Source organism: Capricornis sumatraensis, chromosome 8 (genome assembly GCF_032405125.1).
Source record: "Capricornis sumatraensis isolate serow.1 chromosome 8, serow.2, whole genome shotgun sequence".
In the NCBI taxonomy this organism is placed as follows: Eukaryota; Metazoa; Chordata; class Mammalia; order Artiodactyla; family Bovidae; genus Capricornis; species Capricornis sumatraensis.
Genome location: NC_091076.1, coordinates 111,953,600 through 111,970,566, shown reverse-complemented (window position 1 = coordinate 111,970,566; position 16,967 = coordinate 111,953,600). Strand labels below are relative to the sequence as shown.

General features: G+C 43.7%; 1 protein-coding gene across 1 annotated transcript in view; it reads left to right on the top strand.

Annotated features, from left to right (window-relative positions):
- CEP112 (centrosomal protein 112) overlaps positions 1 to 16,967 on the top strand; it is a 312,648-nt gene that overhangs the window by 13,508 nt on the left and 282,173 nt on the right. The window contains exons 5-6 of the mRNA XM_068977099.1: positions 13,500 to 13,590; positions 15,856 to 15,933. Of these exons, the coding sequence (XP_068833200.1) occupies positions 13,500 to 13,590; positions 15,856 to 15,933 (169 nt within the window). The remainder of the gene's footprint in view (positions 1 to 13,499; positions 13,591 to 15,855; positions 15,934 to 16,967) is intronic.

Here is a 16,967-nt window from a genome sequence, read left to right as displayed (position 1 = left end):
GACATGTTGATACCCATGTAAAGAAACATGTTCGCTTTAAAAACATGGATTTAATTTTTAGTCTGTATACTCAACATAATAGGCAGACTCTTCTTAATTTGTTCAGCTCCATTTTCATATGTGAATGACAGTGACCTGTAAATGGCCCCTGCTGCTGAGTTGCTGGATGAATCCATGGGGGAGCTGATCATTGCCTTGCCGTCCTTGGGCTTGCTTGTGCCCACCGGCTAGGGTGGTTAGGGTTGCGCATGGTACAGCGCCCTTCAGTATTACTCACAGCAGTGCGTCCTTTTAGCTGAGAATCGCCCTGCTGATGAGGCAGAGATCGGGCTGCAGCGGTGCCTCACGCGTGTTCGCGTCTGTGTGTGCATCACGGGTGGCCCGCCGCAGTGCAGAAGGCGCGTCTGCGGCTGCTCCGGCCCGCGTGGCGGCCACTGTCCACTCGCGGCTGGCAAGTGCACGAAGGGCGGCCAGTGTAGCCCCGAGGAATGGAATGTTCGGCTTTAATTAACTCAGAGAGCGTGTGGGGCTTGGAGGTCGAGACCTGGTCTTCCTGGCGGATGGGAGCTGCTCTCTGGGGGGCGGTGAGGCGGGTAGGGAGGGGGCGCTGGGGGTGGGCACCTCTCAGCCGCCTCCGCCCAGGGGAGACTGTTCTGGGCAGGCGTCTCCCCTCGTTGGTGAGGGTCACTCGTGGTCAGCGGTTCGTCTCAGTTGGTCAGCCTAAGGTTTCAGAGGAGCTTCCCCAGCTGGTCTGTTTGGAAGAAAGAAAGATTGATCGATTCTCTTAATTTACTGAAAGGAGGACCAGCCTTTTTCATCCTTTTGTTTGGAGAGAACATTTAGTATGGAACAAGTCTGATTGATTGGGTCTTTTTGCTGGAATGGACGCTTGTCAGGTACACGTTTAACCTTGAGCTGTGGGAGTAAGGACTGCCTCACCTCTTTCTTAGGACCCTCAATCCAGCAGTGCGTTTCACACACTCATGGGACCACTTAACTGTTCACTAATTTTCAACAGTGATGTGCTAATTAAATATCCTTCTTAGGTATTTACCAAGACAAGGCCAAGCAGCAACTGTTTGTAGCTTAGATGGAATGGCTCTGAAAATAATGACCTGGCATTTCTTTTAGGCTTTAAAAATTTTTTTCATTGAGTCAGATTTTTGACAAATTTAGTCACTTCTTTTTTAAACATTTTTAATGAGTGGGGCATTGTAATAAGTATCTTTTTATTTCACAAGCAAGTTTCTTTTTGTGAGATCATAATATTGAACAGTTTAGTCTTGATGTTCTTTTAAGCAGAAAAGGATGACAGTAAGCTTATACGTGTATTGTGTAACAATTTACAGGGAATTAAAATACTTTCTGGAATGTTAGTACTGTTAAACCAGAGATATATTAATAAACATGGATTTAAATGTGTTGACTTCTAAAGATGGTTTCTATTTTTAAGTTTAAAGTCAAGTGTGTTATTCTAAAGTAGTAAACGGGGAAAATATGAAGTCTTAAAATGTTTGTGAATCTCTGGTCAGTTTTTAGTCTTGTCAGGCTTCTCACTTTTTAAAATTTAGTTTTGTTTTTCTTTTTATTCCTAATAAAGTTCCCTTTGAAGTATTGGAATGAATGCGCTGCGGATCCTTGTCAGGTATTTTGATTTTCTTATTTTCAGTGTTATTTCATGCTTCCCTGCAGTATTAGTTGCTGCTGGTTATTTGCATGTTTCATTGATGTCAGCAATGCGGTGAGAAGACTTCTGCAGGTGGTATGTAACAGTATTAATTGCTACTTAGATGAATGCAAAGATCTGAAGTCTAAAGTTAGTTCTCACTTTAGTTTCTGACTTATAATACAGTAGTTGTATTAGTCTTAAAATGTTTTACAACTGCGAAGCACAGCATGTATGTAAAAACTATATGGAAATGGATTTAAAGACCGTTATAAAATAAACATCCCTATACTTTTGACCCGGCCGGGAAGCGGCACTTTGCTGCATCCCAGAAACCTTCAGCCACCCTTTGCCTTGGTGCCTCTGCTTCCCATCTCCTGAAAGACCAGTGTCCTATATTTTGTGTTAATTATTTCTTTGCTTCTTTTTTAAACTGCATGTAAGTGAAACCCTACTGTATATATTATTTTGAAGCTTGCTTCCTTCTCTCATGTTTTTCAGATTCTTTCACGTTAATAAATACAGCTGTAGTTCATTCCTTGTTTTGTAGGACACTTTTAAAGTCAGTGTATAACATGACATGGAGACTCACAGATCTGAAGTGTGACGCGTGATGCAGCTTTACAGAGTGACTGCATCTGTGTGTCCTCTTCTAGGTCAAGACAGAGACCATTGCCAGCTCTCCAGAACGCGCTCTCTCTTTCCCCAGCCGTTCATCATCCCCCGAAGCTGATCGCTGTTCGGCAGTATGTGGCCATAGACTGGTTTTCAGTTGATGAAGTGTCCTCACTTTTTCCAGCTTCTTTTGCTCAGCATTGTGCTGTGAGATTGATCCATGTTGTTGCACTTAGCAGTGGGTTATTCTTACTTTATTACTGTGTGAATACGTCACATTTCTAGATCCATTTTGCCTGTTGTTGGGTGTTTGGGAGTTTTTCCAGTTTTTGGCGATTACAGTTAACCCTGTGAGCATCCTTTCCCACGGCTTCTAGTGCCCATAAGCAAACTGTATTTACTTGGAGGTGTAAGTGTGGTAGATATTGCCAGAGAGTTTTACATGATGTCTGTAGCAGTTTACTCTGCCACCAGGAGGGTTTAAAAGTCTGTCTCACATCCTTACCAGTTCTTGGTTTGTCAGCTTCTCCAGCTTTAGCCTAAATTCTAGTATAGTGGATATGGGTTTTAATTTGCATCTTCCCTCATTACTGATGATATTGGGCTTTTCTATGCTTGATAGCCATTTGGGTATCTTCTTTTGTGAAGTTCAATTTGTCTCTGTCCACATTGTAATAAAAGTGGTTTATCAGTCTTTTCTCCATAGATTTGTTACAACTATTTATATATTCATAAACAAATTCTTGGACACGTATATGGCAAATATCTTCTCCCACTGTCACTGATTTGTTCTGTTGAACAATATTCAATTATAATGTAAATTATTTTTAGTCAGTCATCTGGGATATTATTTGTGTTTTTTCGTGTCCTGTTTAAGATTTTTTGCCTTGCCTGTTCCAAGAGCATGGGAATGTTTGCCTTGTTACCTTCTAGAAGCTTCCTTATTTAACCCTTGGGATTGGGCTACTTAGGGAGCTGGTTTCTATGTATAAAGTGAGGTCGGAGTCCTTCTCCCACCCCCCCCTCCGTGGGTAGTTGATAGACATTTGATCCATTAACAGTTAGAAAAGCTATTCTTTCCCCACTGCTGTGGTTGACACCATTGCTGTAAACCAGGAAATCTTGTTTGCTTGGGTTTCTGGGCCCCTGTCCCCTGCCTGGGCCCCTTCATCTGTCTGTGTACTGACACTTCACCCCCTTAGTTACTGCAGCTTGAAAACGAGTCTTGGTTTTTCACAGAGTAGTGTGTGTACTCCAGCTTTCCTCTTCTTTGAGACTTCCTTGGTTCTTTTTGGTCCTTTGTGTTCCCATATGAGTTTTAGAATTATCTTGCCAGTTTTTATAATGCCCATACACATGCCCCTGTTGAGATTTTGACTGAGAATCAATCATTTCTTTACCCATTCACTAGTTAATAGATATTTGGATTGTTAGTTTTTAACTATTCTGAAAAACATTACGGTGGACTTTCATATACCTATTTTTGCTTGGACATTTGTTTTTCATTTCTTTTGTATAGATATCTAGCAATGAGTTGTGCAGTAAGTTTGTTTTTAACTTTTTTAGGGAGTCAAACCCTACCCCCATGACCATTCCAGCTTCTTCACATCCTAAAGTGTTGATATTGTCAGTGTTTTAGATTTTGGTCATTTTAATGAGCATATGGTGGTATCCATCTCATTATGGTTTTGATTGACATTTCCCTAATGACTAATGACTAATGACGCTGAACATTTTTTCATGTGCCCATTTATATATCTTCTTTGGAGAAACATCTATTCTAATAGTTACCTGCTTCCCACACATCCAGCATACAATAATCACTATAGACATTTCTAAAAAGGAGGTGCAAAGGAGTCCATAGCAATTCTGAAGCCCAGTTGGGCAAATGTTGAAAGTTCCTTAATTAGAGCTCAAAAGCTGGATATAATACTCTGTGTCTCTTGGCTCCTCCAAGTAGGAGGAGGCTTTTGATTCTGCCTTCTGCATCATCCTTTGTTTTTTGTGAAAACTAGTATGTGTCTGCAGTTCTCTTAATGTGCTTCCTTACAGAAGAACTTTGGGGGTCCAGTGGTCCCTTTTCATTTTTACTCGGTCCTTTTTGGTCTAAGAGCAGTGATTTTGCTAGTATAATTTTCTCAGAACCTTTGTAGGCCTCCTGTGAATCCTGTGTGTGTATGGAAACTAGAAATCACTATCTGTAGTAAAACTGGAAAATTCATAAATATGTGGGAATTAAATAACAAACTCTTAATCAAGCAAAGGAAATATCAAATGGAAAAATCACAAAACATTTTGAGACAAATGAAAACACAACATACCAAAACTTAGGGGATGCAGAAAAAACTGCTGTGTGAGGAATTTATAGTTGTCAAACTTACATGAAAAAAGAAGGAAGATCGAACATCAGCAATCTAGATTTATATGTTGCTGCTGCTGCTGCTAAGTCGCGTCAGTCGTGTCCGACTCTGTGCGACCCCAGAGACGGCAGCCCACCAGGCTCGTCCGTCCCTGGGATTCTCCAGGCAAGAACACTGGAGTGGGTTGCCATTTCCTCTAGAAAAAGAATAAACTGAAGCTAGCAGAAGAAAGTAAATGATAAAAATTAGAGTAGAAATAAACAAAATAGATACTGGGCAAAGCATTAGAGAAAATCAAGGAAATAAAGATTTTTTTTTTTAATTAACAAAAATGACGAACTTGTAGCTGAATTGTCTAGAAAAAAAGACTCATCTGACATCAGAGATGAAAGAAGGGGCATTAGCACCAATTTTACAGAAATAAAAAGGATTATAAGCAGGTACAAGAAACAGTTGTGAACCAACAAATTGGATTGCCTAGATGAGGTGGGTAAATGTCTAAGAACACACAGTCTACCCTGCCTGAATCATGAAGAAGAAAATCTGAACAGACCTACAATTAGTAAGGAGAGTGAAAGTGAAATTCGCTGAGTCGTGTCCGATCTTTTCCAACCCCATGGACTGTAGTGCATGGACTCAAGGAGACTGAAGCCGTCTTCAAAGCCTCCCACCAGGGAGAAGCGCAGGACCAGACAGCTTCACTGGTGAGTTCTGTTGTTGTGCGCTAAGTCGTGTCCGAGTCTTTGCGACCTCATGGGCTACAGCGTGCCAGGCTCCCCTGTCCTTCACTGTTCCCCAGAGTTTGCTCGAGTTGGTGATGCTATCTCACCATCTCATCCTCTGCTTAATTCTATCAGACAGTTAAAGAAGACTCAGCACCCGTTCTCCTTAACGCTACCAAAACTGAAGAGAAGAGAAGAGGGTACTTCTAGGCTTATGGTGCGAGGCTAGCATTACCGTGGTACCAACGCCAGACAAAGATACTATGAGAAGAGAAAACTACAGACCGATATTCCTGGTGAGCATTGATGAAAAAATTCCTCAGAAAGACACTAGGAAACAGTTCAACAGCACATTAAAAGAATTATACACCATGACAAAGTGGGGTGTATTCCTAGAGTGCAAGGAAATTTTGACAAACGCAACAGGCACTGTAATATAGAATGATGGAAAAAAGCCACACGATCATCTCAGAAACCAATGCAGAAAAAGGTGTGACAAAATTTAACAGCTTTTCTTGATAAAAATACCTGACAAACTGGAAACAGAAGGAAACTACCTCAGAATAATAAAGGCAATGTACGAAAAGCCCATAAATAATAGCATACTTGATGGTGAAAGCAAAAGCTTCGCTTTTAAGAGCACTAATAAGACAGGGAGGTCCACGCTCATCGCTGCTGTTGGACGTAGTACCGGAAGTACTAACCAGAGCAATTAGGCGAGGAAAAGGAAGAAAAGTCATCAGAATTGAAAAGAAGAAAATGAATCTCTGTTCACAGGTGGTGTGGTCTTAGATACAGAAAACTCAATGGAAAACTAATGAAACCAACACAGAAAAATCAGTTGCATTTTTAATAATGAAGAATCAGAAAAGGAAATTTTAAAAAGTTTCATTTGCTATAGTATAAAAAAAGGATAAAATAATTAGGAATAAACTTAACCAAGGAGGCGAAAGAGTTATACACTTAAAACAACTACAAGATACTGTTGAGAGAAATTTAAAAAGACACCACGGTAAATGGAAAGGCATCCTGTGTTCATGGGTTGGAAGAATTAATATTGTTAAGATGTACAGTATGACCCAAAGTGATATAATTCAATCCCTATCAAAATTCCAGTGGCTTTTTTTCCCTAGAAAAAAATAAAATTATTCCTAAAATTCATATGGAATCTCAAGTGACAGTGACTAGCAAAACAGTGTTGGAAAAGAAAAAGCTGGGATTCTAGCATCTTCTAATTTCAAGACTTACTGCGTGGTCACAGTCACCAGAACAGTGTGGAGCTACCTTTGCAGGATCAAGGGCGCTTTCTGCACCAATAGGCAGTTTTAATCTTCCCTGCTCTTAGTAGCTTGCATCTCCCAATACAGACTGAAGAGGCGTGGAAAAGAAAAAGGGGACGGAAGCGGCTGTATGAATTGCTAGAGTTGAGGAAAGCCATCAGAAGGGCTACAACTGTGCTCTTAAGCTGCTTTCGCGTCAGTGTGATTTGGGATCTAGCGAGGATGGAGTCCCCAGCCCAGGCGTGCGGGCCACTGTGCAGGACAGTCAGTGCTGATGCTGGTCTGAGACGCATGAAGGACAGCACAATCTGGACACGGAGGCAAAGTTCACGTCCAGTGTTTGTGCTGGGAAACATGGGAGGTGAGATCTGTGGCCAGCTTTATTTGTCTTTTGTAATGAAGGAACATTTCTTTTTTGCATTTTAAATAAAAATAACTAGTGGTTTTTGAATTAAAAGTTTGTTGCCTGGCTACACTGAAATGCTATAATCACTTGGAGAGTGAGCGCCAAAAGTATATGTGAGTGCACACACTGCCTTTGGAAATTGCAGGTGTGCTAGGTATTAGGTACTTGTTGGAGCAAAGAGGAGATGTGCCCGTGCCGGCCTCTGTGCAGAGGACAGTTGTTGCTCCAGCTGCTGAATCTCGTCCGACCCTTGTGGCTGCACTGTGTGCCACCTGCCAGGCTCCTCTGTTCATGGGATTCTCCGGGCAAGAGTCTGGAGTGGGTCGCTGCTTCCTTCTCCAGTGAATCTTCCCGACCCAGGGGTCGGGCCGGCACTTCCTGCATTGCAGGCAGCAGACTCTTTACCACCGAGCCACCGGGGAGGCCCTCAAAGGACAGACACTACTGTAAATGTGAGCATCCCCTTCACACTCGATACACTCTGCCCAGATTCGGTAAAGGAGGCACCCGAGTTTGCCAGCAGTGGTGATGTAGGAGCCACCATTCCTAGGTAATGTGTAGCAATCAACAAAGTGTTTTTCTTCTTATGACTCCATGTTTCATGAAGATGATGCAAAGACTGAGAATGACCTGAAGGAATATATGAATGAATGGACAGATAAATGATCGGATAAAATTAGAAGAGGAAACGTTGCGTCACAGGCATAAAGACAGCCATGTGGGCAGACTGGGTGGAGAGGCCAGAAGCAGCCCGCGCACAGAAGCACACCTGCGCACGCATGGGGTGGAGAGCCCAGAGCACGCCCGTACACAGAAGCACGCCCGTGCACGCATGGGGTGGAGAGCCCAGAAGCACGCCTGCGCACACACTGGGTGGAGAGCCCAGAAACACACCCGCGCACACATTCGGTGGAGAGCCCAGAAGCACGCCTGCACACAGAAGCATGCCCGCGCACACATTGGGATGAAGAGCCCAGAAGCCCGCCCGCGCACACATGGGGTGGAGAGCCCAGAAGCACTCCCGCGCACACACTGGGATGGAGAGCCCAAAAGCACGCCCGCACACACACGGGCATGCGATGCTGACAAGGATGCCAAGACCGTTCGGTAGGAAAAGGAGTCTTTTCAACAAATGATGCGGCAAAACCAGACGCCCACATGCAGCAGAGCACAGCTGGACTCTCCCTTTTCACATACAGAATCTAATGCAAAGTGGATCAGATACCTAAAGGCAAAACCTAAGACTGCAGAACTCTTAGAGGAAAACATGAAGGAAGCTTCGTGACAGTGAAGTCGGCATTGATTTATTGGATATGTACCGAAAGCACAGCCAGCAACCCCAAAGGCCCTAGATAAGTTGGACTACCTCCAACTTAAAAACTTTTGTGCATCAACGGACAGTCAGCAGAGTGAAAGGGCAGCCCATGGAACGGGGGAAAGTATTTACAAATCACTTGTCTGAAAAGGTGACTGCTATCCTGAATATGTAAGAAGTCTCACAATTCAACAACAATAAAAACAAACAACCTGATTGAAAAATGAGCAAAGGACTTGAACAGACATTTCTGCAAAGAAATGATCGCTAATCATTCTGGAAATGCAAATCAAAACCTTGCATCTATTAGGATGTCTGCTACAAAACAAAGGAGCAAACTACGTGTTTGGCAAGGATGTGGAGACACTGGGCCCTTGTGCAGTGTGGGTGGGAATGTAAAATAGTGTAGCTGTAGGTGAGCATCATTGGCAGTTCATCAAGAAACTTAAAATAACCATATCATCCAGAACCCGCACTTCTGGGCATATATCCTGAATAACTGAAAACGGGCCTGCACAGGTATTTGCACACGTGTGTGCATAGCACCATGATTTGCAGCAGGCAGAAGATGGAAGCACCCAGGAGTCCACCAGTGGAGGAGTGCACAGACAAAACAAAGTATGTAATACTGAGCCTTAAAAAGAAGGGAATTCTGACCCATGTTACAGCATGGGAGAACTTCGAAGTTGTTATACTAGGGCGGAAGAGCGGGTCCTAACGTGAGGAATCCTGTCTGATTCCACTTACATGAATGAAGTGTAAATTCAGAGAGGCAGAAAGTCGAATGGCATTTGCCAGGGGCTATGAACATTTGAAGAGACCCTGATGCTGGGAAAGTTTGAAGGCGGGAGGAGAAGGGGATAACACAGGATCAGATGGTTGGATGGCATCATTGACTCAATGGACATGAGTTTGAGTAAACTCCAGGAGTTGCTGATGGACAGGGAGGCCTGGTCTGCTGCAGTCCAAGGGGTCGCAGAGTTGGACGCAGCTGAGTGAGTGAACTGAAACTGAACTGATGAACATTGGGAAGCATATATCTTTTTGAATTAGTATTTTTCATCTTCTTTGCATATATACCCAGGAGTGAAATTGCTGGACCATATGGTAGTTCAGAAAACGAAGATCATGGCATCTGGTCCCATCACTTCATGGGAAATAGATGGGGAAACAGTGGAAACAGTGTCAGACTTTATTTTTTTGGGCTCCAAAATCACTGCAGATGGTGACTGCAGCCATGAAATTAAAAGACACTTGATCCTAGGAAGAAAAGTTATGGCCAACCTAGATAGCATATTGAAAAGCAGAGACATTACTTTGCCAACAAAGGTCCATCTAGTCAAGGCTGTGGTTTTTCCAGTAGTCATGTATGGATGTGAGAGTTGGACTGTGAAGAAAGCTGAGCACTGAAGAATTGATGTTTTTGAACTGTTGGAGAAGACTCTTGAGAGTCCCTTGGATTGCAAGGAGATCAGCCCTGGGATTTCTTTGGAAGGAATGATGCTAAAGCTGAAACTCCAGTACTTTGGGCACCTGATGCGAAGAGCTGACTCATTGGAAAAGACTCTGATGCTGGGAGGGATTGGGGGCAGGAGGAGAAGGGGACAACCGAGGATGAGACGGCTGGATGGCATCACCGACTTGATGAACGTGAGTTTGAGTGAACCCTGGGAGGTGGTGATGGACAGGGAGGCCTGGCGTGCTGCGATTCATGGGGTCGCAAAGAGTCAGACACGACTGAGCGACTGAACTGAACTGATGGTAGCTCTATTTTTAGTTTTTTGAGAAACTTCCTTACAGTTTTCAGTAGTGGCTCCACTAACTTACATACCCATCAACAGGGTATTAGGTTTTCCTTTTTTCCACATCCTCACCAACATTATTTGTGGTCTTTTTTTGGCGATAGCATGGCAGTACTTTTTTTTTTTTTTTTTTGCATTTTTGTCTGAGCTAAAAGAAATGTCCTAGGTTATTCCTTTAGGCTCTTCTCCAGTTAAAACGCAGGTTTAACTGGCATTGTCACTGCTATTTCTTGAATTACTATTTTCCTAGTTTCTGTTTATATTTAAGCCTTCTGGAATTTATATTATTTTGATGTAAGAAACTTTGAATTTATCTTTTTTATCTCTTACATTTTCACTTATTATATTCATTCCTTTATTTTTTCTCTCAGAATATTTATTGAACTAGTTTTCTAATTTGCTGGTTTGATTTTTATGCCGTATTTAATCTGTCATTCTCTTACATTGTGGTTTTAAAATTTGGTAATCATGTTTTTTATTTTTAAGCACATTTTTATGATCTCAGATTGTTTATTTCCTTTTCTATCTGAAATGTCTAGTTGAATCACGGAGAACAAATTAAGAAGACTTTTTAGAAACTTTCTATGTATATTATGTTTCTTTAGCAGAAGAACATTCAATTAGACCTTTTTTAGACTTTTCAATCTTACATCTCATTACTTATCTCTTTACAGTGACAAGTCTGTGATTCTGTAGTGTCTGGAATCAACAAAGGTGCTGGGAGGGTGCTGCTGGATTTCTGCTGACATATTTTACCTTTCCCTGGTGGCTCAGATGGGAAAGAATCCGCCTGCAATACAGGAGACCCGGGTTCAATCCCTGGGTCGGGAAGATCCCCTGGAGAAGGAAGTGGCTACCCACTCCGGTATTCTTGCCTGGGAACTCCCATGGACAGAAGAGTCTGGCGGGCTACAGTCCATGGGGGCGCAAAGAATTGGGCGTGACTGAGCGACTAACGCAACGTTAGCCGTGGGAAGAAGCGGCAGGGGACGGCTTTGTATTTCCCGCGCTCTTACCGCTTCAGAGGAGTAAGGTGGCGCTCTCCGGGCGGGGGCCTCCCTGGCAGGCTGACATCTGGCTTTCTGTGTCTGTGTTAGCGTCCCTCTTCCGGCAGCCCCCCGGGAAGCCTGGCGCCTCTGGGCGCGGCCCCTGCCCGCTGTGGGCCGGCTCCTCTGTGGGGCGGCCTGCGCCTGCAGGGTAAGCGGGGGCGAAGCTCTGCCTGCTGCCCTCTGTGCCCCTGCTCACCGTGACCTCCAGCTGCATCTCCGTGACCTTGGCCCCGTCCCTGGGACCGCTGCAGCTCAGAGGAGCAGTTAGCTGTGTTTCCATCTGGCGTCATTTTCCGTAGCAAGAACTGGAACCCCGAGCTTGGTGTCCCGCGTGGGTTTCGGCAGTGACACTGGCGCCCGTCTTGTTTGGCTCAACGGCCTCCGCAGGGAGCTGGCGTGGGCGGTCTCTCGGCCTCACCTGGCCTGCAGGGGGCACGTGGAGCGCACGCAGCCGATCGCAAGGAGGGCTGTTAAGCGTGTGTGTGTCGCGGGGTTGGAGGCCGGCGGAACAGGTTGGACTGGAGATGAAGATTGGTGGCCAGTGTCCGTCTGTGATGTGGAGACGAATGGTACACACCGAGTTGAGCAGGGAAGCCCTTGCCGGAAAAGTAGATGAGGCTGGACACAGCTCAGGGACCAGAGGGGCAGAGGAAGAAGAGCCTGCGGAAGAGCTGCGGGCCCGAGCCGCCTGGCTTCTGGCTCAGAGGCCGGCCCGGGCGGGGCGCGGCGGGGCGGCTGGAGCGCCGGTGGGGCTGCGGGCAGGGACCGCGCGGAGCCGCCCTCGAGGCGGGGTGGGGCCGTCTGGGCTCTGCTCCGCTGGCCCCGCGCTCAGCACCTGCAGGGGGACTGGAAGGGGCAGGGCAGGGCGGGACGAGGACGCCGCCGCTCCGCTGGCAAGTTCGCTGGGAGGGAGAGAGCCGGGCGGTCCAGCACGGCGCCCGCGACTCGCGAGGACGTGCTGGCCTGTGCATGCGCCCTGCGTGAGAAACAGATGAGTGTTTCAGCCTCTTTTTCATGAGTATTTTCTGTGAGAATTACTTTGAATAGTTAAGCATTTTTTTTCAGGTTTTTAGCAGAGCTCTTTTTATGATTGTTTAATCTGTTCTTAGCGTGCAGCCAACCCCTAGTGTGACGTAGCAGGTGTCTCGCCACATACTAAGTTTGAAGAGCTTCTTATCAGCTCAGGCACACTGACGGATGAGATTATCCTCAAAATGTCACTATTTCTTTTTCTCCTTTATGCTTAAGTGTTTAGATATCTGGACTATTGATTAAGGGTATAAAAAGTCCACAGCTCTCTTGAAAACAGCTTTTTTCAGACATTCTAAATTACCTAGTAACTAGTCTAAGGAATGTTATTCTGTCCATGGTAACTACCAAAACCCACATTCATTTTAACGTTGTCTTTCTGAACTACAATTCTGTCTTTTGGAAACACTTAGTATGACCCACAGCTTATGAGGGAAATCCTGATGTGGCTACAAGTTGAAAGTCAGTGACTTTAACTCATTCAGTAATGGTTTGTTTTCATTTTGTGTCTCCTGAAGGAGCCATTCAGAGAGCAAATATTTGTCATCCTGGAGCTTTCACTGAAGTAGCTGGAATAAAAATACACGGGAGACTTCAGGCGAAAGTAGAATATGGAGAATGGCACTTTGGATATTTGGGATATTTTATATTGGAGGAAAATCTTTTTTGTTCAAATTCATCTGGAAGCTTAAACCATTTTCCTGTTTATGCTGTGCTTATCATATTTTACCTGAATTATTAACATGGCATATTTTTAAATTTAGGACTTTGATTTATCTGTGGTTTCTAACATGGTTTTGAATTTTCAGACTTTCAGCTACATGAAAGTTTTGTTATTTTATGTGTTTTAAGACTTCATCTTAATGTGAAACATGAATCCAGCAAGACTTGCTAACCTTTTAAAACAATTATCTTCTTTGAGAGGGTATGCTTTAAGTTTTCTCTTCCCACTCTTAGAAAAAGGGGAAATACCTGTGGTTTATTATAGTCCCACTTGACAACAGCATTTGTTTGTAAGAAAGCATGTGACATTTAGGTGACATTTTATTTGGTGTGTGACCTAATTGAAGTAAAATGTGGGATACAAGTGGTTATTATCTGTATTTCTTTTTCCTTTGCTATTGCAATATCACTGTTAATATAAACAACCATCTCATTTCCAAAAGAAAAAAAACATGGTAGTCCTAGATTTTAATGCCCTCATGTCCTCTGAATTCCCCCAGTTCTGACTGTGACTATTTTGGTCTCTTAATAGGGAACAATGCATTGCGAAATTCCAAACCAGATCACAGTCTATGAGTCCAACCCACAGAGAAGATGGACAGATTATTACCCCAAAGGATTGTGTAAGATCAGATTTCACTCCTGCTTTTCTGTTTGTTTTCTTCTTCTTTTAAAATACCTCCGCATATTTTTAGTCTCATGTTGTTAAATTCCTATGACTCCTGACAAACAATAAACAGTCTGATGGTTTTGGTGGGCATCCTGATTTCAAAGAAAGGGGCGTATTGGGCATATTGCCGTGTTCCTTCTGCTTTCCCTGACATTCGGGGACATCGTGTCCATCCGTCTGTCATTTTTCCTGGGCACTGAACAAAAACTTTGAAAAACATCATTTTTTGGTTATTTTTTTCCCTTTTCTCTGTGTATATATAAAAATGACTAGACACAGTGGTCATAGACTTAGGAAGTGGGACTGGTTTGTAGTGAAGTAGCAGACATTTCCCGGTGAAGGTGGACCATTCACATCCTGAAGTGTGAATACCTCTCTTGCATGGTAGACTCAGCATCGATATTGTTTGATCGTGGAGCTAGTGAGCTTCATGAAGAGAAGGATGTTGCCTGCTTGCCTCCTTCCTTGCACAATTCTGCTTGCCGTGGGTTTTGAGCCTTTATTTACAAGCAAGCCATGCGTGATGCTTGACTTTTTTAGTACGTTTGTTCTACACATAATTCCTTCCGTTTTCTCCAGTGATGGGAAACTCCAGTTTGGAACTTTAATAAGCATCTTGATATAAAGAGGAACACATTTTAAATTTTTGTGAGTTTATTATTAATCATCATTATTCAAAATAAACAAGGGAGGTACATTTTAAAAGATATTCTCATTCACACACACAAGCATTCAAAAAGCAAGGGACCAACTGTAAAGGCAATAATGAATTTTAATACAGTATAAATAGTAAACCCAACATTTTGCTCAATAGAAATTTGTAAATTTTTAATTAGTTTCTAAATTAGTTTCTAGTTACTTTCTAGATTCAAACTAGTAAAATGTGGAGAACGCTTCAGTGTGCTTTTCATTAGTTCAGATGATGTAAACGACCATAGATAGATTGATTTGTTAGTAATGAGGTTCTCCGGAGAAGGAAATGGCACCCCACTCCAGTATTCTTGCCTGGAGAATCCCAAGGACAGAGGAGCCTGGTGGGCTGCCATCTGTGGGGTTGCACAGAGTCGGACACGACTGAAGCGACTTAGCAGCAGCAGCAGCAGCAGTGAGGTTTTCTAGGAGCTTCCCAGGTGGAGCTAGTGGTAAGGAACCCTCCTGCCAGTGCAGGAGGTGTGGGAGACGCTGGTTGGATCCCTGGGTCGGGAAGATCCTCTGGAGAAGGAAATGGTGACCCACTCCAGTGTTCGTGCCTGGAGAACCCCGTGGACAGAGCAGCTTGGCAGGCCACAGTCCATCGGGCTGTGAAGAGCTAGACACGACTGGAGTGACTTGGTACATGTGCACAAGGCTTTCTAAAAGCGTGAAAGTGCTATACCAACAAATTAAATTTAAATAAAATAAATTTTTTAGCTGTACTGTAACAGATACAGCATTATTTTATACAAACAACTTGCCTTCCTAAGTTTTTGGGCTTTCAGATCATTGTCCATTTCTGGACACAGATCTTTGGCTTTCCTCAGTTAATTATGATTTTAATCTGATTTGATAACTATGGAATATAAAAAATTATACAGCAGGGAAAAGAGCATGGAGTTTTAATTTTTAAACAAAGTTGAGAATTACCATGATTAGATTTTCATGATGTGAATCCAAGGCTTATTTCTCTTTCTGTGCGGTGTATAATGAGAAATAATTTAAGAACAAAGAGCTTCTTGGACATCAACCCAAACTTCTCTGTTAACTCATTTTAACGAGAGTAAGTAATTCATCTTTTCAAGTGTCCCCCTTCCTGCCTTTAAAACTACTGTGGTACACCTCAATTAAAACTTTTTGTAAAAGAAGTTAAAGAGTTTGGATTGTTTTTTTTAAATATTCTTTTGATTTTTTTTGAAATCTAGTTAATGTGAGTATATTGTGAAGGAGCCTTGTAGCCTTAAGCAGCTGCAATAAACAGTCATCCCTTGGAACTGAGAACTAGCTCAGCTGTAGCATCCTTTCCTCTGAGTCGTTTCCTCCAAGGGTGGTGCAGCATTAACCAGAGCGCGCGGACACTCAGGACGCTGAGCCACACGCATTTGGTCCTGTTTTCTCCCTCCCTCCCCCACCCTTCTTCCCGCCTTTCCTGTTATTTTTCCCTCCCTCCCTCCTCCCCTGCCCTTCTTTCCTCCATTCTGTCTTTTGTTTTCATTCTATTTTCTTTTTCTTTTTTGTGTTCCAGGATATTCATTCGAAAAAATCTACTCTTTCTTTGGATGACAGCGACATGGAAACTCGCCTTAATAGTTGGAATCTTGGGGTAAAAAAGCATTTGTTTAATGAATGTATGTTGATGTGGCAGAATCATTTTGTGTTTGGAAACATCTGAACTGATTTAATTCTAAACAGTGACTCTGACCATTGTTAGACATTTAGTCCTGGGTGAGCGCTGGGAAGGACCTGGGGGACGGGAAGGAGAAGCATGAATGGTCCCTGTGCGCGACAAGCTGGCTTTCTTGTCGGTGAGACGAGATATGCGCATGAAACAGTTAAATACAGTTTCAGACAGTATATGATTGAATACCAGAATGAGTTACCCAGAACCGCCATTGCGGACAGCAGTTTTCATCTGCAGAGGCCGGGGTGCCAAGTGTGCTTGGAGGGTAGAGGGAAAGGGGCCAGGAACTTAAGGCCGAAGGAGGCATGAAGAAAGGCGGGCAGGGCGGGAGTCAGGGGGCGCGGGCAGAGCTGCCAGGCTGGGGCCTGTTGGAGCTTGAACGCTAAAGCAGGAGTTGAGCTTGTAGATTGGAGAGAGTCGTTGGCTCTGAGGTTAGTCCGTTTCCACTTTACACACACGCTGTTTAATGCTTTCAGGAAGTGAAAAGGGGTTTACTCCATTTTAAAAACCCAACTGTATTGCTATAAAAATAATTTGTAATTTGGAAAAATGCAGAAAGTCAGACATGCTGAGAGATGTGTTGGCACCTCGTTTCCCTATTTTTTCTGCATGTTTTTATAAAATCAAACATCACACAAAATTGGGGCCGTACTATGACTGCTGTTTTGTCACGTGCTGCTTTCAATTCGGGATGGGTCGCAGTAGTTCTGTCAGCGTGACTATTGATGGCAGCACCGATTTTCTTCTGAGTGGATGGTCCATTCCTCGCTTAAGCACTCTGGTATTTGGCTATGTATGTCGCTCCCAGTTCATTGCTGATAGAAGGGACAGCTGCGACAGAATTCCGTGAAAGAGCCCTTTTGTTCCTGTTTGGCTGCTTTCCCTGGCGGCGCAGAGGGTGAAGCGTCTGCCTCCAGTGCGGGAGACCCGGGTTCGATCCCTGGGTCGGGAAGAGC